Here is a 24,082-nt window from a genome sequence, read left to right as displayed (position 1 = left end):
CAACTCAGGCCATCTGGGTGAATAGCAGAGATCTTTCCCTGTACTAGGCCACCAGGTTGGAATTCAGCTAGCAGCCGGTACGTGGCCAGTCTTTAGACATGTTTAATGAGACTGGAATGTGGCTTGCTTTGGTAGAGTCATTGGTTATAGAGAGTCATTTGATCAAATGCATATGTATAGCACATGTATAATCTTCTACCCTCTTCTGCCAAGGCTGCTAAAACCATGCGAGATGTGCTAGAAATGCCCCCACTTTGCTGATGGACTCGTCTATTATAGTCCTGACAATTTTGGTGATATCTGGTTAGGGACGTAGTAGTTTAGAATTGCCATTTCATTCTGGTAAATTGAGTCTTTTATCATGATGGGCTGATTTCCAGATGGCTTTTTGCTTCAAAGCCTGTGTCAACCATGAACTAACAACTAAGCTGTGAGGCAACAAGGATGCTTATTTGGGGTCACAGGATTGCAATTTGGGGAGCACAGATTCAGGCAGTGACCTACAACATGTCTGTCTTGCATGTCTAGGCAAGGATTTTTAAAGAAAGAGAAGATAAGTCTGTGCTTGGTGGCCATTTGGGGTGTCCTAGGTTAGTTAATAGTTCAATGAGCTCTTCATCTTGTGGATTCTTTTTGGTGCTGGTCGTGCATGGCCTCAGCTGCGACCTGCCCGAGAGTCACTCCGGAATGACTTCCTGACTGCATCTTAAGACTGTCAGTCATAGAAACTCTATTTTGTTTTATTTCTTTTAACACCTGTTTTGTTTGGTATCATAGCGTGATGCTAGCTTTCTTTTATTTGTCTGATAGATCAGTTTTCCTCCTATTACTTTCGATCTTTCTCCTGATGATTTAGATGTGTCTCTTGTAAACAGCATGTAGCAGGTTTCCTTTTTCATTCAGTTTGGAAGTGATTGTTTGTAACTGGTACATTTAGTTTTTTTTATAATCACTACAGTTTCTCAGTTACTCAGATATATTTATTTCATCCTGCCTTGAACCCTCAACTTGTCTCTCATTCCTTCTCCATTTCTTTTGCTCTGATTTGTTACCTTGTTTTGGTTGGTATTTTTTCTCATTTCATTTCTAGCCCTTTACTAATTAGGAAATTGTCCACTCTGTGTCTCTTCTTTTAGTGGCATGCTCTAGAAGTATGCCATGCATTTTTTAAATGCAATTTTATTCAGCTATATATTCACATACCATAGAATCATCCAAATTTTACAGTCAGTGGCTCACAGTGTCATCATATAGCTGTATATTCATCATCACAATTTGTGAACATTTTCATTACTCCAAAAAAAGCAAAAATAAGAATAAAAATAAAAAAGAACACCCAAAACATCCCATACCTCCATTGCACATGTTATTCATTTATTGTCTTTTTTCCTTTTTTTTCCTTAAAGGGAGTCTCAGTCAGCAGGTTTTTTTTTTTTTTTTTTAGTCATAAGGTTTTTACAGTCACACAGCCACACCTTGAAAGCTCAATAGTTATTCAGTCATCTCCAAGGATCAAGGTTATTGGATTACAGTTCAACAGTTTCAGGTATTTTCCTCTAGATTCTCCAATACACCAAAAACAGAAAAGGAATATCTAGATACTGCCTAAGAACAACCTCCAGAATGGCCTCTCCACTCGAATTGAAATCTCTCAGCCACTGAAATGTTATTTTGTTTCATTTCTCTTCCCTCTGTTAGTCCAGAAGTCTTTCTCACTCCTGGCCAGGGGCCAGGCTCATCCCTGGGCGTCAGGTCCCACGTGGAGGGACATGCCCTGCATTGTTAACTTACTGCGTTGAAAGTTAATCAGTATCTTTATCCTCTCAAAGAAAAGGAGGAACAGGATCCTTTAACTCTGATTGTCGATATCACCTTCTGGTTTATTTAGTTAGGCCCTGAGTAAACTGACCCATGGCTCCCGGGTGTAAATAGTTTATCCTGGAGTGTCTGCTCTCCGCCCATCAGTCCGGAACCTTCTTTCATGTGCGTTTCACTTTGACGTTGGTTAGAGAAGATCTAATTATTGATGTGCAGGTGGGTCACATGCCTAGTCATAGACTGTGTAAGAAAATGGCAGGGCTTTGCATTTGGTGTGGGTTAGCTCTGGGCTAACCCAAGACCCTTCATTAATAAACATTAGGGGCTGTCTATAGTGATCATAAGACTGTAAGGTTGAAATACCTGACAATGGGGTACAAATGGGGGCCAGTCGCACTGTTTGTGCAATGACAACAGCACTAAATAAAGGCTGTATAGCTGCTATACAGTCCTTATCAGAGATCAAGCAGCTGGAGATTTCAGGTATTTCCCTCTGTGTACTCCAATATGGAGGAAAGTAAAAAGGAATTTCTACAAAATGATTCAGTCATCGAAGTCATCCCCTAAATCCTAACTTCTCGCTTATAGAGGCCACACTTAAAAGGCGCTGGTTGAACAGGTGTTTTCTCCGGAGGCACAACCCAGTCTTCCTGTACTTGAGAAAACTAGACGGCACTTCAGCACTATGCAGGGGCCCTTCTAAACAGCAGAAATGCGAAATTTGAAAAATGTTAGATATTAGATGAAAGGGACACTTGTGGACAGTCTGAGAGCCAAAGCAGGAAGGCAGTGCATCCCTGTGCTTGCCCTCCTTAACCTCTGCTGGGAATGTGCCCATTGGCGGATGCAAATGTTCCACTGCTCTGTACATGTCTGCAGAAAACTGCAGAAGTCCTGCAGATACTGATTTGGGGGTTACAGATAAATTCTAGCAAGTAGGCAAATTCACCAATACCAAGCCCCTGAAGAATGAGCAGGACTGTTTGCTTTAGTCCCATCAGTTCCTGTGACTGCACACAATACCGTCACCATCTTTACCCAGTCGGCCATGTGTTCCCACCATGCCCCCTCTGCTCCTTTTCCTTCCTGTGCCCCCGACACTCCACTGGAATCCCAACCCCCGCCTGAAGCTCTGCTCTTAGAACATCCTCTGCAAGGGTAAACAGGTGACAACGTCCCAGAGTTGATTTGTCCAGAAATATCTTTACTCTGTTCTTTTTTAACTTTTAAAAACTGTAAAAATTGTATAATATAACATGTATACAAAGCAAAGAAAGAAGAAAGCAATAGTTTTCAAAGCACTCTTCAACCAGGAGTTACAGGAGAGATCCCAGAGTTTGTCATGGGCTACCATTCAATCCTCTCAGTTTTTTCCTTTTAGCTGCTCCAGAACATTGGAGGCTAGAAGGAATGTGCATTTTTATCATCACTTTTTTTTCTTTTTTTGTGAAAAATAGCATATATGCAGGGCTGTCAGTAATAAGGGATAGGGAGATGGAACTATTTGATGTTCTGGAGAGACTGGGCCCTCTAGGTTTTAGGACTTATCTTGTCCAGGGACCCATCTGGAGGTTGTAGGTTTCTGGAAAGTTACTCTAGTGCATGGAACCTTTCTAGAATCTTATATATATATATTGAAAGGAGGGAGGAGAAGGTGCACTCCATTTCCCACTGACAGGGGCCCGAGGATATGGTAGGGCTGGGGGTGTCAAGAGGTGGACACACGCTGGCTATGTCCCACTGGTGCCCACCTGGTAGGCTGGTGTGTCCCACTGGTGCCCACCTGGTAGGCTGGTGTGTCCCACTGGTGCCCACCTGGTAGGCTGGTGGGCACCAGTGGCCCCAGTGGCCCCTCATGCTCCCCAATGGCCCCCCATTGCCCCTGATGGTCCTCAGTGACCTCCTGTTGGTCCCCTATGGCCCCTGATTGCCCCGATGGTCCTCAGTGGTCCCCACCAGAGGCCACTAGGTCATTTGTTCCTGGGATTCACAGTGGCCAAAGTGGAGAGCACAGAGAACCTTCTCTCCTGAAAGCCATAGGGCATTTACAAAACCAGCAGCTACCTCCAAGCAAACGTGGTGAAAGCCAGAGGCTCACAACCACATTCCCTGACCATGCAGGCGATGAAACAAAATATGAACCACAGAAAGGGAAAGGAAACCTAACCTGCCCTAGCCCGGCAGGCCCCTGCTCCCTACACACCAGGGACTCTGTCTGACCAGTCTTGGTGAGGGTAGGGGAGGACTTTGTGTAGGGATTAAGGAAAAGCTTGTGATTTTCACCTTAAGGCCTCTAAGTGGCTGTAATGTAAGAAGGTGTTATGTAAAGAGGGGGTTGAAGGGAGTGCAGGGGTGGGGGCTGCAGTCCCTGGGAGGAGCTCAGCCAGGGCCTAAGCTGCTGTGGGGGTGGGGGTAGGGGTGTGACATGTACTGGACAGTGGGCTCAGCCCAGGGAACAGCGGCCATTGGGGGCAGTGAGGAGGGGCAAGAGACAAGGAAGCCACCATCTTCTGGACCCCTGGATGAGCTGGGGGGCACGGCGACCTCGGGAAGAGCAGGAAGGGCAGACTCCAGGGTCTGAGCACTGTGGGCCCCGTGGCAGGGAGGAAGAGCCCGGGGTATGCGATGTGGAGGCAGCTGGAGAACTCAGCTTCTCCCCCATGTGGGCGAGACCAGGGGCTCCACCCAAGTGCTGGCAGGAGGGGCAGGGCCTGGGGCTCTGGGGTGGGTACGGGGGACAGGAAGGTGGGTGCCTCATGAGTGCCTTGTTAGGAAGGGGTTGAGGCTCCCTGCAGGGCCAAACAGGAAGAGTGGGGGCAGAAGAGCTGGGGGAGGCAGACGTGTCTCAGGCCGGTGTTCCCCTGGGGTCTCTAGGGAGGTAGCTGTGGACAGAGGGGTACTCCGAGGGGCTTTTGTGGGGTGCACGAGCCCCCAGAAGTGTCCCCATCCAGGGAGAGGGCAGCGGGCTGGGCTGGCAGGACAGGCCCTCCGACGCAGGCTGGACGCCCCCGTACACATTAAAGAGGTTAAGGCGGAAGTGCCCAGGTGAGGAACATGCACTGAGTGGAGTGGCTTGTTTTATAGGAAAGTTTTGTTGGTAACAGATTCCCAAGGTAACCTTTGGATACTAGGTGTCTTTGTTCAAGGAGGAGAGAGCTAGCAGAATTCTTGGTTTGTTGTCACATTCCTGAAGTTTGTCTTCGAGCAAATGGTTAGCAATCTTTATGAATCTATGCTTCCCATCACTCACTCATAATTTGTTTTGGAGCATTGATTTTATAAGCTTTTATGATTTGGAAAGGTTTCAATGGTTTGGGGAGTTTTGGGGGCTTTAGGGAAGTTTTTGCCCCTGGAAGTTTGCAGATGATTTGCAGCTCTGTATTAGTTCCTTTGGAGCTAGATAAGAAGCAAGGGACTTCTAATTGTCTGTTAACTCTTTCAGAGCTGAATAGGAAACCAGTAACTTGCATTTGCCTGGTTTTATCCTGCTTCACGCCAAGCGACTGGCCCTTGCTGGCAGTCTGGAACTCTCAGCAGTGACCACCTGGGCGTCTCCTGGCTGCCCTTGACCAGGAGGCCCAGGTGTTGTCTCTGCCTCCGGGTGGCTCTGAGGACTTCCACAAGGAGGTCTCTGCCCTTGAAGGACAGGCTGGACTGGATGGAGCCACCCAGAGCCAAAGGAGCTGCGCTGGGCCTGGCCCTGCCTGGTTAGGGGTCCTCCCCTCGGCCCCCATGGGTAGTGCTGGTAAGAGCCCCCACCTGCCTGCTGCAGGATTCCAGGGATGGGGGCGTGACAGCTGGCCACTGAGGAGGCTGTGTGGCCCTCAGACCTCAGGGAACTGGCAGCAGATGGAGTCATGGCCCTGCCAAAGTTGGGTCCTGGGAGCCACACACAGAGAAGCCTGCCCCCTGCGGCCCCCTCACCTGCTGCACAGGTGAGGAAGGCCCGGGAAGTCACCTCATCCACCTCGTGTCTTGAGCTGTGCAGTTCCCAAAAACATCCCCAGGAGGGACCAAGGGCCCAGGGAACAGTCAGTAGGAGATGGCAGCAGCATTGAAGATGGGTGTGTAGGGGGCTCATTCACCCCTTCCTCAGCAGGACCTGGGAAGGAAAGGGGCTCGTGGGGGCAGCCCCAGCCTGGGGTCTGCCTAGGGGGAAATTTATAGGCACGTCCCGCCTGGACATGTGCTGGCCATGGCTGGTCAGAGGGTGGCAGCTGCCTCCGTTGGAGGTGGGTCTGATGTCAGCTGAGCTACCTCTTCCCTTGTGCCCAGGAGCCCTGGGCTGTGGCTCTGCCAGCCTTGTGCCCACAGATAGGGAGCTGCTGGCCTCAGGGTGGTGGCAGTAAACTGTGGAGATTGCTATCTGCTTTATGTAGAAGAGTCTGGGAGGAAGAGAATGTTTACCCGAAATGGTTACCTTAAGTATGAAGGAAAAGAGCACTGAAAGATAAGCACTCTGTTTCCCCAGGAAATGCATGCATGCCTTTTGTCACCCTGCAGTATATAAGCAGGATCTGGTTAAGAATATAGTTGTCTGTTTGTTAAAGTTAAGCTTCAGACCCCCTGAACCCGTCTGTGTCTTTCTCTCTTTCTCTCTGTCTCTCTGTCTCTCTGTCTCTCTCTCTGTCTCTCTCTCTCTTTCTTTCTTTTTCTTGTCATTCTTTAATATCTTTTGAGCTCCGTTTCATAGGAAGCAACACGCAGCCCTGGGGGTTGAAGCTCAGAAGCCTGGCACCCACTCTTTGTCTTTCCTGCTTTCCCGAGGCACCCCTGCCCCTGATATTGCCCCTAGGCTGGCTTTCCTTTCCTTTCAGGGTGCTCTGTCCCCATACCCGGGAACAGCAGCCCCCACCTGCTAGGGCAAATGGAACCCCGACCCTTAACCGTCTCTCCACACAAAGCAGCAGAGTTGGTCCTAAGTGCACCAGCGGGTGGCCTAGCAAAGCTGCTAAGGCGAGGTCAGCCTCCTGGGACGGGCAGCGGGTTTGTCTTCTGGGGGTTCCATCCAGGGTGTGAGCTTCCATCCCAGGGTGGGCTTCAGCCAGAGGTGGCTGGGCCGGACCCCCGAGCGGGGAGCCAACATGCAGCTGTTCTCATGGGCTGACGTGAAGTCTCCCTTTCACTGAGGGGGTCTTGGAATGGGGAGGAGCAGGTTGCTTAGGAACGAGGAAGTGAGCTGCCGACAACCGGTCGGTTGTATTTAAACTTGGTTTTCTAGGCAAATTGGACACATGGGAAATAGAAAGTGGCTTAGTTCTTGGTTTTGGCTTAGTTCTATTTGGAAATAGAAACTGGCTTAGGTTCTCGGTTTTGCTGGTGTGGGTTCAGTATACCTCCAGGCTGGGTCCAGGAGGTTTGATTTATCTGGCCAGAGACACAGTGGCCGCAGGACGGCTCAGCTCAGGCCTGGAGAAGCCAGCGGAGTCTCCACACTGCTCTCTCCTGGTCTCCCTGGAGTGGTTGGAGGAGGGTCAGTCCCTTAGCGTCTTCCTTCCTCTGCTGGCCCCTCCTCAAGGAGGACCCGAGAGCCAGCCCGGGGCCGTGGGGAGAGTGGCTGGCTGGGCCTGAGGTGGCCTGCCCCCTCCAGCAGTGCCTGTCCCTGCCCCTGGCTACAGGGATCCCTATCCAAGGGCCTGTGACCCCTGGTGCTGCCTGCGAGATCACGCTGGCCCAGGGCAGAGGTTCGGGTCCCTGCATGGGGGTGCCTGAGGAAGCTGTGCCCACCGCGGTGGAAGAAGTGGCCTGGGCCGCCGGCAGCCTTTGCCCCAGCCCCTGACGTAGAGGGGAGTGGGGGCACTGCACACAGACCCTGAAGCCCCTCCAGCAGCCAGAGGGAAGGAGAGGTGGTAGGATCACAGGTTTGGAGGTGGGGACTTGCTGCCCAGCTATGGAGGGATAGGGAGGGGTCCGCCAAGACCCCCAGCCACCAGAGCTCCCAGCCTGATCCTCAGCAGCTCTGAGGTCCTGGGGTGGGGGCAGCAGCAGTGTGGGAGAGGCGAGAGCTGAGAATTAACACATAATTTTGTTTACTGAATCATTATTTAGATGCTTTTCTTACATCTTCCTACATTGTGGAATGTCCAGAGGTAAATGCTGGAGGTTGCTGAACTGTCACCAGCTGCCTTGGTCTTTGGTAATGGTTGTATATCAAGCTTTCATTTTGTGATAGTAAAAACCTTGTGACTGGTCTCCGCTTGTACCCCCTTATCCTGTTTTCCAAATTTAGAGTCTTACAATAACTAAAGACAGCACCTAATGTTTACGAAGGGTCTTGGGTCAGCCCAGAATTGACCCACCCCAAGTTCAAGGCTATCTGGATAACCGAGACAGGATCTAACCAAAGTGGCCCACCTGCCAGGAGCAGTAGCTTAGATTCTAACCTACAAGTCACCTAGACCTCATCAGAATACTAGAAGTCAAACCCATCATCATATCAAGGCCACCATTTTCTTATGTATGCCTCGTGACACAGCACGTGGTCAATCTGCACATGCTCAGTAATCAGGGCACCTTTAATTACGTCATCTGCTGCCACTGTGCTCATTATCCTAAACCTGCCCATCTTATAATTCTCTAAAACTGTCAGAGTTACTGCAGTTCAGGAGACAGATCTTGGACCACGAGGCTCTCCTGCTTCATGCCTAGTAATAAACTCTTTCTGTCCTTGAACCCCCGGGGTCTCAGAAACTGGTCATTTTGATAGGTGCCACTTGGGGGAAGGGGCTCAGACAAAGGGAATGTGTGGTTAAAAATCACCCAGCAGCAGGAACCGGGAAGCTACTGCTCCGACCTTGGCACCAAGCTGTCCTCTAGCTGCCTCCTGGTGCCAGCTGGCAGGGCACTTCCTTCCTGCTGCAGTACCACTCACAGCCTGCACAGGTGCCCCCGGCCCTGTGATTGACTAAAGGTCTGGCAGGGAGGAGGGCTGAGGTCTCCTGCTGGGAACGGTGCAGGGCATGGTGCCATGCCTGGCCCCTTCGCTGCGCAGGCCGCCGCGGCAGCGTCTGTGACCATCCCCTGGGTGGGCCTGCATGCTCCTTGGCCCCACAGCTCAGCCTCCACCACTGGCCATGGCCATCTCACTCCATTATTGTGTTCAAACGTCTAAGGACACCAACCTGACGCGCTTTGGCCTCAACTTAACTGATAACATCTTTAGAGGCCCTACTTACAAATGGGGCTTAGGACCTCAGTGTGTTGTTTTGGGGACACGGTTTGATCCATAACATCAGCTTATTGACCATCAGATGTCCCTGACCTGGTTGCCCCCTGTACTCATCCCTGGCCACTCCTGCCGGGTCTCCCTGGCTGGCCCCTCCTTGCCTCGTCCCCTCTTCCCTGGCGACTCTTTTGGGTGGTGACTCATGTGCTGATGGCTCAGCTGTGGCTTCTGGCCAGGTGAAACTCCCAAGCCCCAGACTCCATCTCACCCCTGGACCTTCCGGTGTGGAGCCCAGCTCCTGAGTTGCTGCCTGAGCAAAGATCAGACCTCAGTGATCTGCAGGCACAACTCCTGGGCTCTACAGCCTCTGCCCCTCCCTCTGGCTTCTGCACAGCTACTCTTTCTCCCAGGCACCCACCCTGAGTTTCACTATGGTCCTTGAGAATTTGCCCTCGTAAGGAATGGCCTGGCACATTCCGGGGTGTCTGATGACAGTGGACCCCATGCTACTGGCTGGCTCTCAATCTTCCTGCCACTGGCTGGACACTCCCTCAACATACTTGGGTGGCCAGGCCGACGCCACCACTCACAGCTGTCAGCAGAAGTGTCTTATATGTGGCAGCAGTGTGCTCAGGCCTGACCGCTGCATGGTGCCCTGGTCCCTGGTGCACCCCACGCCCATCAGCAGGAAGGTGGGCAGGAAGGCCCTATGGGTCCTCTGGCTACCACTTACCCCAAGGCCGGCTGAGCTGGCTCCGTGGCCTCTGTGCCTGCTGGGGTTGGTGCTCCTCCCTCTCCTGCCTACTGTCCATGGACGCGGCTGACCCTGGGACATGTTGACCCTGGGACACACTGACTCCAGGATGTGCTGATCCCTGGATGTACTGACCTTGGGATGCGTTGACCCCAGGATGTGCTGACTCTGAAACATGCTGACCCCATAAAGTGTTGACCCCTGGGACACACTGACCTGGGGTTTCCTGAGTCCAAGACTCCTTGACCTTGAGACACCCTGACCTTGGGTCTCCCTGACCCAAGAACACACTGACCCTGGGACATGCTGACCCTGGGATGTGCTGACCCTGGGATGTGCAGACCCTTTAGACTCCCTGACCCTGGGTCTTCCTGGCCCCAGGAAGGTTTCCTTCTATGTGGTCTCGGGCTGTGGGCTCTAGGGGGCTGCACCCCGCCTCCACCCACACTGTGGCTGGTGAATTGCACAGCCTGATCCTCCTTGCAAGCCCACCTGAGCAGGTGGACTGCCACGGTCTGGAAGCAGGTGGGAGTCTGTCCAGGCAAGTCCCCCGGGGACTCCCCATCTCTCATCTGCAGGGTGTCTGCCTGTACTTGCTTGCTAGGAGGTGGGATGGGGTGGCCACAAACCACAGGTGTCCCTTCCTGTGCTGGGTCTGAGTTGGCTCTTCGTAGGCAAGTGGGGGCAGATGGAGGGAGTGGCCCCACACTGATCTGGCAGGTGAGCGTCTGTGGGACTCCTGCTCCCTCCCCCTCACCTGGCCCCGCCCCTCGGTGCCTGCAGGGACAGTGGACAGCGCCAGCTTGGCACTTGGGCCACCACTGCAAGGCGCTGCCCCTGCCCACGTCCCTCCAAGCCCCTAGGACAACATGCTGAGCGCACTGGGCGGCACGCAGAGGTACATGGATGGCCACGGTGCGGCCCCCCCGGGAGACCCGGGGGCTTTAGGTCCTCGGTGCTCCCACAAACCGGGAGAAGGGTGCCGTGTTGTCTTTGTTTTAAAAATGGAATCAGTTTGGGTTTTGAGGATATTTTCCACTAATGCTTACTTGAGTTCAAATTTCCCTGGCTTCATTTTGGTCAGCCTTTAACCCCTTGCTGACCAAAGGGGTTACCTCCTTCCCAGGAGGTCTGGCCTTGGCATTGGGTGCATGGGGGCCTGTGCCCCTGGCAAGGAGATGACAGGGCTGCCGTAGGATCTGGGGTGACAGCCTGCAGAGGGTGGGGCTGCCGGGGTTTGCGCCCCTGGCCGCGACTCTGGGTGTGATTTGCCGTTGTTGGTGCTGGATTTACTGCAGCAACGTCCCCGGCGCTTGCCCCAGCGGGTCCCCCAGGCCCAGCGGGCTTTTCACTCCAGTGTTCACAGTGCACTTTGGGGTGACTGCTGGGGTACGAGGCCCCGTGGAGTTTATGCCAGGTCCTTTCTCTTCTGGGCCCCAGCCTGGCCCTGCCAGTCCTGGGTGATTGAAGAGGGGGTGATGGGGAAGGGGTGAGATTGAGAAGCACGGCAGTCCTCTTCTCTGGCTGGCTTGGTGCACTTTGGGGAGATTCAAGCTCTGTTTGGGTGCCCCCTACTCCGTGTGCCCCACGCCCTGCAATGGCACCCAGGACGACTGCGGTGACCAGACTCTCTGGGGACGAGTGTCCGCTCTCCTGGGTGAGAACGGAGGCTGCTTGTGCGGGGCTGCCAGCCAGGGGGCGGGGGCAGCAGAAGCCCCCCCCAGGGCCACCCCACCCCTCGCCCCTGGGTCAGTTATCTCCTCAAACTGGGGCCTCGGCCCAGGCCATGTGGGTGCAACCAGGGAGGTGATAGCGCATCCACAAGGACCCCTCTGTGGGCGCGGCCCACGTGAGCATAACGGGGTTCCTGAGCTGGTGGCACCCCCACAGCACAGGCTCCTGTGCACCTCTGTCTTGGTTCCCAGGTATCGGCCAAACGCCCTGCGCTCTCCACCCAAAGTGGGTACAGGGGTCGCCCTAAGCGTCCTAGCTCCTTCACAACTGTTGGGGTGCAGCTCCAATGACAGGTGCCATTTCCAGCTGACAAGTCACTGCTCACCAAGCCCAAAGTGCGGGCTCAGCTGTGGGCACCCTTGGAGGTAGGAGTCGGCAGTGGGGGCAGCAGGCAGGTGAGTGGGAGCTGGGGGAACTGACTCTGGGGCCGTTGGCGGAGGCCCAGATGTCCCCGTAGACCTTATGACCTAGAGAAATGCTGTTTCTGTTTGGATAAGACTCTGGTTTCTGGTGAGAAGTGCCCCATGGGGTCCCACCATGCTGAATTGCCCACGGTGACATCCCCTGTGGCAGTGTGTCCATGCCCGGGCCTCGGGCCACTCAGCCGTGGTGATATCTTGGGGGGGAGACTGGGCAAGTGTCAGTGAGTGTGGATTTGTGGTGGGCTGGTGGCAGCCACACAGAGGTTGAAGAGAGCTCCCAGGAGCAGGTGCCCCTGGCTGCTAGCCCATGCATAGCACCCACCCAGACCTGAGGGGGCCACCCACAGAGGCTAGTCCTTCTGAGGGACAAGCTGTCTCCTGGGCACAGGGCAGGTGGAGGTGTCCGGGTGGACCGTCCCGTGGTCGGGGCTCTCGGGTGGGGAAGATGTGCAGGACGCTGGCCCCGCGCCCAGGGAGTGGGACTTAATTTGGAAGTCAGGTGAAGATGAGGCCAGAGGGGCTTGGGGTGCCCTTATCAGAGGACCAGGCAGAGGGAAGACTGTGGGGTGGGAGCACGACCATAGACAATGGCCAGCAAACGCCAGAGCAGGGCAAGGCAAAGGTGCCGCCCACAGCCCCCCAGAGCCTTGGGAGGTGGTGTGGCCACAGTACCTCGATTCGGAGGTCTGGCACCCAGAGCTGAGAGAACCCACTTTTGTTGTCTTAAGCCCTTCAGTTTGTGGACATGGGACAAACAGCCAAGAGAAATAGCGAAGGCTGTGTCTGCTGGCCAGCTCCGTGGTGGGCTGCTCGGGCCCACACCTTCTGGAAGAGGCCCTGTCTGGGCTGGGTGCAGGCCGCTGTCTGAGCTGTAGCCTCTCATCCATCACCGCCCCGCAGGTGGGCTCCGGACCCCCGGGGCTCCTGCTGCCCTGAGGTCTCCTCTGTCTGTCCCGCTGTGGCCGGCTGCCTACCCCGCCGCGGTTGGGAGGCTGGTTATGCCTGGTCTCGGGTTTGTGGGACCCGGACAGTGAGGTCTTTCTCCCGGGACCCGTGACCTGGGCTTAAGCAGGGAAGTGGGGTGCAGTCTGTCCACAGCCGAGAACGGCAGAGTCAGGGCAGCTTGGAAGGGTGCCCTGGGGCCCCTGCTCTCCACAGCAAAGGGCCTTGCAGGGGGTGGGACCCCCATCTCCTGTTGAGGGCCCAGGTTAAGCTTCCCGGGGAGGGGCCGAAGTGCCCTGAGTTCAAATCGGCTCAAGGTTCAGGAGACAGGGCAAGCAGAGCAAGCAGGACCCAGGACAGGGACTGGCTGCTGGCTGCCTGGCCCCCACTCTCAGGGGCGGGGGGCTCATTGCAGTCAGGGCAGCTTCATGAATTTCCTGCCGCCTGTGGTCAACCTGCAGCTGCCTGGGAAGAGCCATGACGGGGCTGACAGATGAGGGAGGAGCTTCTGGGCCAGGATGGGAGGGGGAGACTCGGGGGCTGCGAACTGAACCCTGTCAGGGGCGGGGACTCCCTCCTCGCCTCCTGGAGGGACAGGGGCCTCCGGGCTTTAGAAACAGGGCCGCACAGTGTGGGAGGCTAGGGCTGGGGCTCCCTGCAAGCCCACGGGGTGGGGGAGCCAGAGGAGCTGGGGGCAGGACCAAGGCAGCTGGGGGAGGGAGGGAGGGAGGGCGGGGAAGGCCAGGCGGCCGGGTTGGCTCGGAGGTCCCAGGTGCTTGTTATACCCATGGTGCTACTTCAGGGGGAGGGGCACCCCCCACGCTGAGTTCAGGTCAGGACTATGTTTCTAAATACTTACTAGAAGTGGGTGACCATGACCCGTGGCCAGAAACAGGGGTCCCTCAGCCACCACACTGAGGTGGCAAATCTGTCCACATCAGGTGAGCTGGTCAGGCTTTTCTTTAAATGTTTAAATCCGGGGCATGCAAAATACATTCTCTCAAAACCCTCCATGAGTCTCCCTCATGGTCAATATGGCCATCCAAAGCAGAAGTGCCTTGGCCACGGATTCTGACCCCCTCTCCATGTTGTACAGGCCCCTGAGCCCAGTGCCGCCCATCCTGAGCCCCGTGCCGGCCCCTGGCAGCAGCTCTCCTGGGCCTGCTTCCACCTGCGCTCAGCAAGCAGACCAGGAGGTGTTCCTGGGGGGGCAGGACCATCTCCTGAGGTTCCATATGGAGGATTTTTTTTTTAAACTATTGTAGTAACATACACACTTCAAAATGTGCCACTGTAATGTTTTTAACTGCACAATTCAGTGGCATTAATTACATTCCCAATGTCATGCAACCCTCACTGCTATCCGCAACCAAAAGTCTCCATCACCCAAACCGGTTAGCACTGATCCCCACCCTACCTCAGCCACTGGGAACCGTGCGCTCTATTCTGTGTGAATCTGCTTGTTCTGGACATTCCGTATAAGTGGAATCACAATATTGGTCCTTAGTGTTTGGCCAATTTGACTCAACATTGTTTTGGGGTTCCTCTGTCTTGTCGCACGGACCAGATCATTTTTTTTTACAGCTGGCCAGTCTTCCAGGGCCTGGAGCATGGCATCTTGGTTCTCTGTCCATTGGCTAGGGAGTCTGTTCGTTCAGGTTGTTTCTACCCAAATGGAGGAACTGCGAGGCTCTTTGGAACTTATCAAAGGCCACAAAGACTTATCAAAGGGCCCCATGCCAGAGCTCCACACCTGGCACGTGCAGTATGGTCGCGTTTGAGCTCCACCGAGAACATTTTTGCTTGAACAGTAAGGTCCTGGGGGCTTGTTGCCACTTTGAGCTGTGCACTCTCTGAAGCAATGGTACATGGTGGATCATTTCACATTTTGTCACCAGGAGAGAATGAACTTTACGTGGATGTCAGGCAGGACAAGCCAGGGTGGGCTCTCCAGACACCCTGGGGTCAGCCAGTACAGGGGACCCTGGCCAGGGTGGCCCCCAGGCTGGCTGTGGCCACCTCTGGCTCTCTGCAGATATCTGAGGTTCTACCAGGCTGATGAGGAGCCTCCCAACAGAGATAAAGAACTCATTAGAAATGTGGCTCCGAGAAAGCAGATCCCAGGGGATGTCGCTGAAGAGTTCACTGCTCTAACTGGCAGCTACAAACTCATCCCTCCCCACAACCCAGGGGTTTGCACAAAGGTTCACACAGATGGTCAGCACATGTGGAGGCTCCATAAACTCCTTCACGAGAGAACCAGTAAAAATTCAGTGTTTGCAGAAGAGTCTTTTAATAGAGAATAATAATGTTTGTGTGTGAGACTGAGAGAGACACACAGCTGGATTAATCATCTACCGGCTGGTCGGTTGGGCCATGGGGGCAGAGAGCCTCAGGCACGCAGAGGTGACAAGCTGGGAGGGGCTCAGGAGGACAGCACAGGGCCAACCACACAACCAAAGTGCTGCCATTCAGAACTATGCCTCTCCCAAGGTTTGGGGGGTGGGCACCTCCTCCTTCATATGCAGCCACGGGGGACTGGCCCAAGTGCCAGGGGAGGGGATGGGAGAGAGGTGTCAGCCCCACACTGCAGCTCTGAAAACGTGACAAGGGCCCCCAGGGAGAGCAAAGGCCCTCGCGTCCCCTCACCGGCCAGTTTCCTCGTGGAATGTGTGGGGCATGGAGACGCATGCTTCCACCCAGCAAGGGGTGTGGGTGTTTGGCGGCCAAGCAGACACAGCTGTTTGCTTGCTGGAAAGCCAGGTACCAACCCCGTGGAGGGCAGCATGCCCCCCAAGAGTGCAGGGACCCATGTCCACAACAGGGCCGCAAGGTAGTGGATCTTGATCCACTAAATGCCAGAGAAATATCCAAAAGGCATAGCCGCCCACAGCCCCAAGGATGCCCCACCCCAGCACTGGCTGACGTGTTTGTGAGCCGGCATACAGAGACCCCACACCCCAGGAATTGCCTGTTCGGGCAGAAGATCTGAGTTGGACAAAGGCCAGCCTTCAGCAAGCTCTTGACACCCAGGACCACCCCCTTGCCCCCATACCCACTGCCAGCTCTCTGCTGGGTCCTGGGCCTCAAGCCCAGGTCATGTCCGAGGGTGGTCACTTACATTTCCTTCAGGGTGTGTCTGCCTCTGCAGGTGCATCCTGGCTCTGATCCAGGCCTTAGCCCACGGTGGCCGTGGGTTTATATAAATGTGGCCAAGGGGGCTGATGCCACTTTCTCCCTTTGTCTCTCCACAGAGGCTGTAAAAGCCGCTGTGGTCAGGGGTGACCATAAGACCAAGTTCAAGCCAAAAAGATATATGTGAAGGTTTGCAAGGGGCTTCTAGAAAAACTTTTGACTCCTCATGGTGGCTGGCCCTGTCGCTCCTCCTTTCACGCTGATCCAAATGTGGATGCGATGTTTGGAGCATGGCAGCCATCTTGGGACTGTGAGGCAACAAGCAAGGAGAGCAAGAGACACCAATATCCTCAACCTGGTAGGGCTGTGAGTCAGCAGGCACTGGGCCCTGTGGGCTGGTACCTGCAGATCCTCTCTCCAGACTTCTAGATTTGTGAGGAAAAGCCACTCTTTTTCTGAGAGTAGAGCTTCTAAGCAAAACATGGTTTTAGCTTACTAGAGATGGAACATTTAAAAAGGGGAATTTATTGAGTTGCAAGTTTACAGTTCTAAGACTGTGAAAATGTACAGACTAAGGCATCCAGGGAAAAATACCTTGATCCAAGAAAGGTTGTTTGTTGCTTCCTATTGAAACGGAGCTCGAAGGATATTAAGGAATGAATGATGAGAAAGAAAGGAAGAAAGAAAGAAAGAAAGAAAGACACAGACGGGCTCAGGGGGTCTGAAGCTTCACTTTACATCAGACATCAGACAACTTTATTCTTATCGAGATCCTGCTTAAATACTGCAGGGTGACAAAAGGCATGCATGCATTTCTTGAAAGAACAGAGAGCTTATTTTTCAGTGCTCTCTTCATACTTACCACAACCATTTGGGGTAAACATTCTCTCTTCCCAGACTGCTCTACATAACAATCTCCACAGTTTACTGCCGCCATCCTGAGGCCAGCTGCTCCCAACAAATTCTGCAGGTCTTGTTTTAACACTTAACTCCTACAGTTATTGGGTTCAGACCATCTCTGTCAGCTGGAAAGGCACATGGCAATGTCTGCTAGCTTTCTCTCCTGGATTCTTGTTTCATAAAGATTCCCTGGGGTGTTTTCCTTCTTCATCTCCAAAGGTCTCTGGTTGCATGGGCTCTGTTGGTTGTGGTGGCTCTAAAGCTTTTTTCCAAAATGGTTCCCTCTTAAAGGGCTCCAGTAAGGAACCCCACCTTGAATAGGTGGGGATACATCTCCACCCACAACTGGGTGGATCACATCTCCATGGAAACAATAAAAAAGATCCCACCCAGCAATAATGAATGAGGATTAAAGGACATGGCCTTTCTGAGATACAGAATAGCTTCAAACTGGCACACATGATGATGATGTACGGCTGAATGGCCAGCTCAGCATCTCCCTGAGCGCCACTCATTTTCCACCAGTGGCTTGTCAATCCCAGCTGGGTGTCCAAAGACATTTCACATTCAACAGATCTATTTCCACCCCTCCACCCCACACCCACCTGCCTCTGCACCAAGGCTCCACCAGCTGAAACCCCTCCCCCTCTCCCAGGAGGGGAGAGTTGGGGAGGGGCAGGCAGGTCCCTTGCAGACAGTCACCTTGGCATGCGGCATCCAAGCTTTCCATGCAGCTCTTGCCCACACGTGAGCTCTTTGTCTTAGGGAGCTTTGGGGAGGCACCGAGCCTCCTTTTGACCAGGAGATGTGAGGCCTCTCATGAGGGGGTCCCCACTTCCCCACCGGGCAGGTCTTGTTCCAGCCCCGTCCCTCCCTTAACCTAGTCCTAGCATCCCACCTTAGGTGCCCTGGGCCAGGGACCAGGCTTCCAGGCCCTTTGTTTTGGACTCCCCAGCTTGGGGCTGAAGCCAGGTCATCCATCCGACCCTCTGACCATCTGTCCCAAGACACCAGGTCTACCCACCTGGCCACCTCTCTTCTCCAACCCTGCACCGGTGTACTTGTGGGGGTTGCTGAACTCAAGGTCTTTGGGGCTGCCAGACTCCCAGGGGTCTCTGTGGGGTCAGTGACTCCCTGAGCTGCTCTTGCCTGTGTACCCTTGTCCACACCACCTGCTCCAGCTCCCTGGCTCCTGCCACTTAGGTTCTCCTGGCTCCTGAGCCATGGGGATGTGGCAGGGGGGCATGAGGGGGTCAGGGATGGAGCCCGAGGTGCTCCTGTCTCCTGGGCCCAGCCAGCCTGGGCCAGCAAGACATGTCAGTACATGCAGTTATGAGACCATGGGCGTCAGGGCTGAGGGGCATGTGCAGCCAAGGGCCTGGGGGGCGGCCCCGGTCAGGGATGGGGCACGCCGGTGTGGGGGCGCCCCTTGGAGACCCCACCTGGGCCCTGACTTGGGGACTGACTGCACCCCCCACAGGTCCTTCCGGGTCGTCCTCGCCCTCCTGGCCTGACCGTCCTGCTGGCTGGCTTCTTGAGCTCGGATGCCGGCCTGTGGACACAGTGGGTCCCGCACCGGGGGCTCCTTCTGGCCCTGGCTGGGTGATAAGCAGGTCGCCGACCCCCGGGGCCTCTGGGTGGACTTCCATAGGAAAGGGGGGTTCCAGGCAGGTCCCAAGGGGTGCCGTGCTCCACCCTGGATCGCTCAGTCTGGCCTGCCTTGAGGCAGGGAGAGCAATCTTGGGGGACCAGGAAGAGTGGCCTGCTCTGGGGCCTGGGGCCTGGGCAGACAACTGGTGAGCAAGCCCGAGGGGGCGCTCTGGGGCGCCCCACTTGGATCACAAGAGAGGAACAAGTGTCTATGCCGGCCCTGCCAGTCAGGCCAATCTGTCCTGTGTGAAGGGTCAGCCACGAGGAGCTGGAGGGGCAGCTGGGGTGTATGAGCAGACTCACAGCCCCCACCCCCAGGCAGGGAACAGAATGGGGGGGCCACTCAGGGACATAAAGCCTTAGGGAGGAATTCCGTCCCACACCAGAGGCCCTCCGGGGCTGCGGAGGTGAGGACTTGCCAGGTCAGGGAAGGGCAGAGATGAGGTCTGGGAGGGTTGTGGTGAGTGTGGGGTTAGGGGTTGCAGGGTTAGGGATCTTAGGTTGGGGGATTGGTGAGCTGGGGGGGCTGGGGTGTGAAGTTGGAAGTCTCAGATTGGGGGTTGGGAGTTTGGGGGGGTCTTAGATTGGGGGGTTACTGGATTGTGGGTTGTGGGATTGTGGGTTACTGGTGGAGGGTTGGCATGTTAATGGGCCCAGGTTGAGGAAGATAGGGCTAGGGGTCTCTAGTTAGGGTGTGTCTGGCCAATTTGGGGGATCTCAGGTTGGGGTATCGCTGGATTGGGGGTCTGGGGATGTGGAGCTGGAGTCTCAGGTTGTGGGGTCTGGAGGGTGTGTCTCCCACTGAAGATGCCGCCTTCCCCCCAGCCAGGAGCAGAGCTGGGCCGCAGGGCCGCCTGTCACCAACCTCATGTTCCTGAAGACGCACAAGACAGCCAGTAGCACCGTGCTCAACATCGTTTTCCGCTTCGCTGAGAGGCACAACCTGTCGGTGGCACTGCCTGCAGGTGGCCGCTTCCACCTGGGCTACCCCTGGCTCTTCCTGGCACGTTATGTGGAGGGCAGCAAGCAGGGTGGGCCTGGCCACCAGCGGCGCTTCAATGTCATGTGCAACCACCTGAGGTTTAACCCATCCGAGGTGGGACTGGTGATGCCCAAGGCACACCCATGGCCTGGTGGGTGGTCCCAGGGCCCTGGAGTAAGGCCTTGGTGTGGGGGATAGGGCAGAGGACGTAGCCTTGCACGGGGTCTCCTGGTCCCCGGTTTCCAAGCTGGAGTCACCTGCAGGGAGATGCTCCTGGAGTGAGCCCAGCAGCCTGGCCTCCCACTTTCCTATTTGAGCACTAGTCTTACCCTCCCAACTGCCCCAGGGCCTTTGCACTTGCTTGGTTCCTCCTTGGAATTCGCTCTCAGCTCCCCTAACTTCCCTTCCAGAGGGAATGGGTTATGCAGGGAAAGGTGTGGCCTGGCTCAGGCATTTTGGGGGAGGGACTCCGATGGGGTGCACAGGGAAGGAAGGGTGAGTACCGACCCCCCTATCCACCTTCCACCCCCAACCCCACGAAACCTCTTGGCCTGGACATCCACCACAGACCTCTGGGTTTCTGTGAGACTCAGTTTCTTCCTCTGCGGTGGGTGGTGACACGGGGAACCCCCGGGGGTAACACTCCCTGGCTCCTGCCTCCTGGCTCTGCTCGTGGGCCCGGGCGCAGGGACTCGTGTGTGAACCGGGCTCTGCTCCAGGCGGCGGCGACAGGCTGCAGGTGGCGGGAGCAGCTGCGGCTGGCCGGGAGGTGGTGGGGGGTGGTGGTGCGAGGGGCATATGCCGGTTGGGCAGCGGCGCCTGACGCCCGCCCGCACCAACGGGGAACGAAGCCTTCTCTCCTGTCTCCCACAGGTGCAGAAGGTCATGCCCAACGACACGTTCTACTTCTCCATCCTCAGAAACCCCGTCGCCCAGCTGGAGTCCTCCGTCATCTACTACAAACACGAAGTCCCCGCCTTCAAGAAAGTGCGGGGTCTGGACACGTTCCTGGCGTCCCCGTGGACCTACTACAACGAGAGCCTCAGCCTGATGAACGTCTACGCCAAGAACAACATGTGGTTCGACTTCGGCTTCGACAGCAATGCGGCGGCCACCGAGGGCTACGTGCGCGCGCGCCTGGCCGAGGTGGAGCGGCGCTTCCAGCTGGTGCTCATCGCTGAGCACGTCGACGAGTCCATGGTGCTGCTGCGGCGCGCGCTGCGCTGGCGGCTAGACGACGTCGCTTACTTCCGGCTGAACGAGCGCAGCGCGGGTACGGTCACCGGCCTATCGCCCGAGGCGCAGGAGCGCGCGCGGCGCTGGTGCGCCCTGGACCGGAGGCTCTACCAGCACTTCAACCGCACCTTCCGGGCGCGCGGGCACGCCCAGCTCGGCCCGCGGCGGCTGCGCAGGGAGGTGACCCAGCTGCGGGCGCGGCGGCGCGAGCTGGCGGACCTGTGCCTGCAGGACGGGGCGCCCAAGAACAAGTCGCAAATCACCGACTGGCAGCTGCAGCCGTACCAGTCGGGCCAGGCCAACATCCTGGGCTACAATCTCAGGCCCGAGCTGGATAACGAGACGCGGCGGATGTGCGGGAGGATGGCCGTGCCCGAGATCCAGTACATGGCCCGCCTCTACTCCCTGCAGTTCCCCGAGAAACCCCCGAAGAAGATCGACTTTCTGGCGGGGTAGGGGCGGGCACCTGGCCCGGGGACCCTCCACCGTCACCCCGGGGAGGCCCTGGCGCCTCCGAAACGACGGCAGCACCTGGCGCAGGGGCAGCCCCTCAGAGAGGCCCTCCCCTGGTCCGGGACGCGCAGCCTCTTTTATGAACTGGGGGAAGGGACTTAGGACGAGACGAAAGTGAGTCGGACTTCTAATTACGTGTGAAGGGCCCACTCCCCAAACGAACACAGACTGGGGTGTCGGGGAGGCTCCAGCAGCTGGAGCTCAGGGCGCCGGGGGAGCTCAGAACCGCCTCCGTCTATTGCCGGAGTATGAGGGCTCCAGGCGACTCATAAAAACACCCCGTGGCTCCCAGGGCAGTGCTACAGAGGCGACGGGTGGGGGTCCGCCAGGGACAGCAGCAGCTTCCAATCTTTGGCTGCCTGTGGTTTCTTTCCAGCAGGACGGTCTTGGACTCAGAAGTGTTTTCCATTGCCGACAAGACCAACCAGCGGCAAGCGGGCTGAGACTCTGCTCTCTGTAGCTGAGAAGGTCCGGCCATACCCTTCGTTGTCGTGGAAGCCGCCCCTTGGTTGCCATGGAGATCACGTCTGATCTGGGCACAGAGGAAGGCGGCTTCCAGACACCCTATTTACCATGTGTGTGTGTGTGTGGGGGGGGGTAGTACTGAGGCCTCTTTTCCCGCAGGCTACAATCTCTGACTGCGGGGGTCCTCTGGTAGAGCAGGGTGCTCCCACCCAGTGCCACATGCCCTGGGAACTGGGAGTGCCTGGCGCACCCGAGAATAAGAGCTGCAATCATTTGGTCAACTGGGTCTCAGCCTGGGCCCATCGTCCCCTAGCCCTGAAGAGAAGCCTCTTCTATCCCTTCTGCCACAGGGGGCTCTCCCTCAGCCCTGGGGACTGCCGAATGGGCCGTGTTTCTGGGCATGTCCACGCAGGGATGGGCGGCAGGCAGGAAATCCCTCTCAGCCCTTCAGGGGGATCATCATTAAAAGAAGGGGCACCACAAACACTCAGAACGGGACTCTTGTGGATACCCTGTATTGGAGCGAAATTTACCAAGACAGGATTTCCAGGGGGGTTTGAGATATTTTAGAATAAAAGAAAATGTATGAAGATTGGAAAAATGACTTCCAAACACCTGAAGAAGGACAGTGAAGAGCGGAGGGACTTCCTGCTGAGAGCTGAGCCACCATCCAGAGGGATGCGCAGACAGAAGGACGTCCAGGAGGAAGGCAGGAAGGGAGAGCAGGTTCAGGGTCAGCTTTCCTGTGAAAGGGGTGAAAGGGGTGCAGGGAGAGGGAGACTAGCACAGCTGAAAAAAGGCTCCAGTGGTTCAGTTGTCAAGGAAAACCTGGGTTTTAGGCAGGATTGACCAGCACCCCCAAAAATAAAAGACCCCCATCTCTACTAGCATGGGAGGTGTGTGACCACAAAGCTGAGAAGACTTGCTGCTTCTAAACGCAGAGGACAATTATCTTGGGTTGGGGGTTCAGCCCCATCTGCCTCCCCTGCCCCAGAAGCCTAGGGACCCCCTCCCCCAATGGCACTCTCCCATGAGTCTACATCACGCTTGTTTGTGCATTGAGTTTGGTGGCAATGTAAACTGGTGCTGTTTCGGAGGGAAATTTGGGGTATGTAGTGAAATGTCAAATGCAAGCAGTGTTGGTAATAGAGAAGTTTGAAAACATCAGAAAGGACTGTGTGACATGCCAAGATGCCCTGCAGCCAATAGAAACCCAGGAGCTCAGACAGTAGGACTGACATTCCTTTCTGGAGCCTTCTTTGTCATGCAGGGGTTGGTAGGGGTCTGTGGTCTGGCTGCATTCCCTTGGCGTGGTGGGGGTGGGGGCAGGAAGGCAGGCCCAGGTGAGATGTGGGGCTCTGAGGCAGGGGGGCTTCCGCTCACCAACGAGCAAGTGAGCAGACATTCCGTTCCTCAAAGGCCTTGAGACTGGGGGACAGCGCCCCCAAGTGCCCAGGGCGGGGAACATGGCCAGTGAACCGGCTGCAGTGGGGAGGAAGGCTTTGGTCAGAGAGCCAGTCCCAGCCCACCGTGTCCCAGGTCGTGTTCCACATGGGCGGCTGGCGTGGCAGAATTTCTGATTTTCCAGAGAAGCTGGAAATGTAGATTTTCACATGAAATGCCCCCTTTTAAAAAAGCTGGCTACCAACTAAAAAAAACTAAAAAACTGAGAAGATGTGCATGGCCAAGGAACGCACTGGCCCTGGACCCAAGGCCGAGCCCAGCAAGGAGGGGAGCCCAGGGTGGGCCATTCCTGGGACTGACTGGGGGCCTCAATGCTGTGCGGAGGGTTCTCGGGCCACGTGGCCCCTCCCCCTCCCGGTCTCCCTTCCAGGTGCCCCCCAGACCTCCTGTGTCCTGACCTCACTGGGTCCATTTCTGTGCACTTCCGGAGCCAGCCCTGCCCTTCCCAGCCCTGACACCCCGATCCCCACTCCCGGAGTGCAGAGCCCCTGGAAACCTGACTGTGGTTCATGCTTTCTTAGGTGTTCATTTTGAAATGTTAGGTTTTTTTCCCCACATAGCTATATATTCATTGTGATCATTTCTTAGAACATTTACATCAATTCAGAAAAAGAAATAAAAAGAAAACCGAAAAAAATTCATACATACCATACCCCTTACCCCTCCCTTTCATTGATCACTGGCATTTCAATCTAATAAATTTATGTTAACAATTGTTCCCCCTATTATTTATTTATTTTTAGTCCATATGTTTTACTCGTCTGTTGATAAGGTAGATAAAAGGAGCATCAGACACAAGGTTTTCACAATCACACAGTCACATTGTGAAAGCTTTATCATTATACAATCATCATCAAGAAACATGGCTACTGGAACACAGCTCTACATTTTCAGGCAGTTCC

The 24,082-nt window shown here is 55.5% G+C and overlaps 3 protein-coding genes across 3 annotated transcripts in view; 2 read left to right on the top strand and 1 right to left on the bottom strand.

The window, feature by feature from the left end:
- The window catches only part of LOC143677516 (D-2-hydroxyglutarate dehydrogenase, mitochondrial-like), a 34,342-nt gene extending 14,863 nt beyond the window's left edge, over positions 1 to 19,479 (top strand). The window contains exon 9 of the mRNA XM_077153533.1: positions 19,346 to 19,479. Within this exon, the coding sequence (XP_077009648.1) occupies positions 19,346 to 19,398 (53 nt within the window). The 3' untranslated portion in view covers positions 19,399 to 19,479. The remainder of the gene's footprint in view (positions 1 to 19,345) is intronic.
- LOC143677523 (intraflagellar transport protein 140 homolog) overlaps positions 1 to 24,082 on the bottom strand; it is a 297,426-nt gene that overhangs the window by 241,091 nt on the left and 32,253 nt on the right. The window lies entirely within an intron of this gene.
- Positions 10,607 to 23,872, top strand: LOC143677515 (galactose-3-O-sulfotransferase 2-like). The gene is given in 6 exon segments (XM_077153532.1): positions 10,607 to 10,635; positions 18,351 to 18,376; positions 18,379 to 18,437; positions 19,088 to 19,096; positions 19,353 to 19,616; positions 20,376 to 23,872. Coding segments are annotated over 6 exon segments (1,206 nt in total). The 3' UTR covers positions 21,195 to 23,872.

The sequence above is a fragment of the Tamandua tetradactyla genome, chromosome 3 (assembly GCF_023851605.1).
Source record: "Tamandua tetradactyla isolate mTamTet1 chromosome 3, mTamTet1.pri, whole genome shotgun sequence".
Classification (NCBI taxonomy): Eukaryota; Metazoa; Chordata; class Mammalia; order Pilosa; family Myrmecophagidae; genus Tamandua; species Tamandua tetradactyla.
Note: the sequence above shows the minus strand (reverse complement) of the source record. Positions and strands in the feature narration are given on the sequence as shown.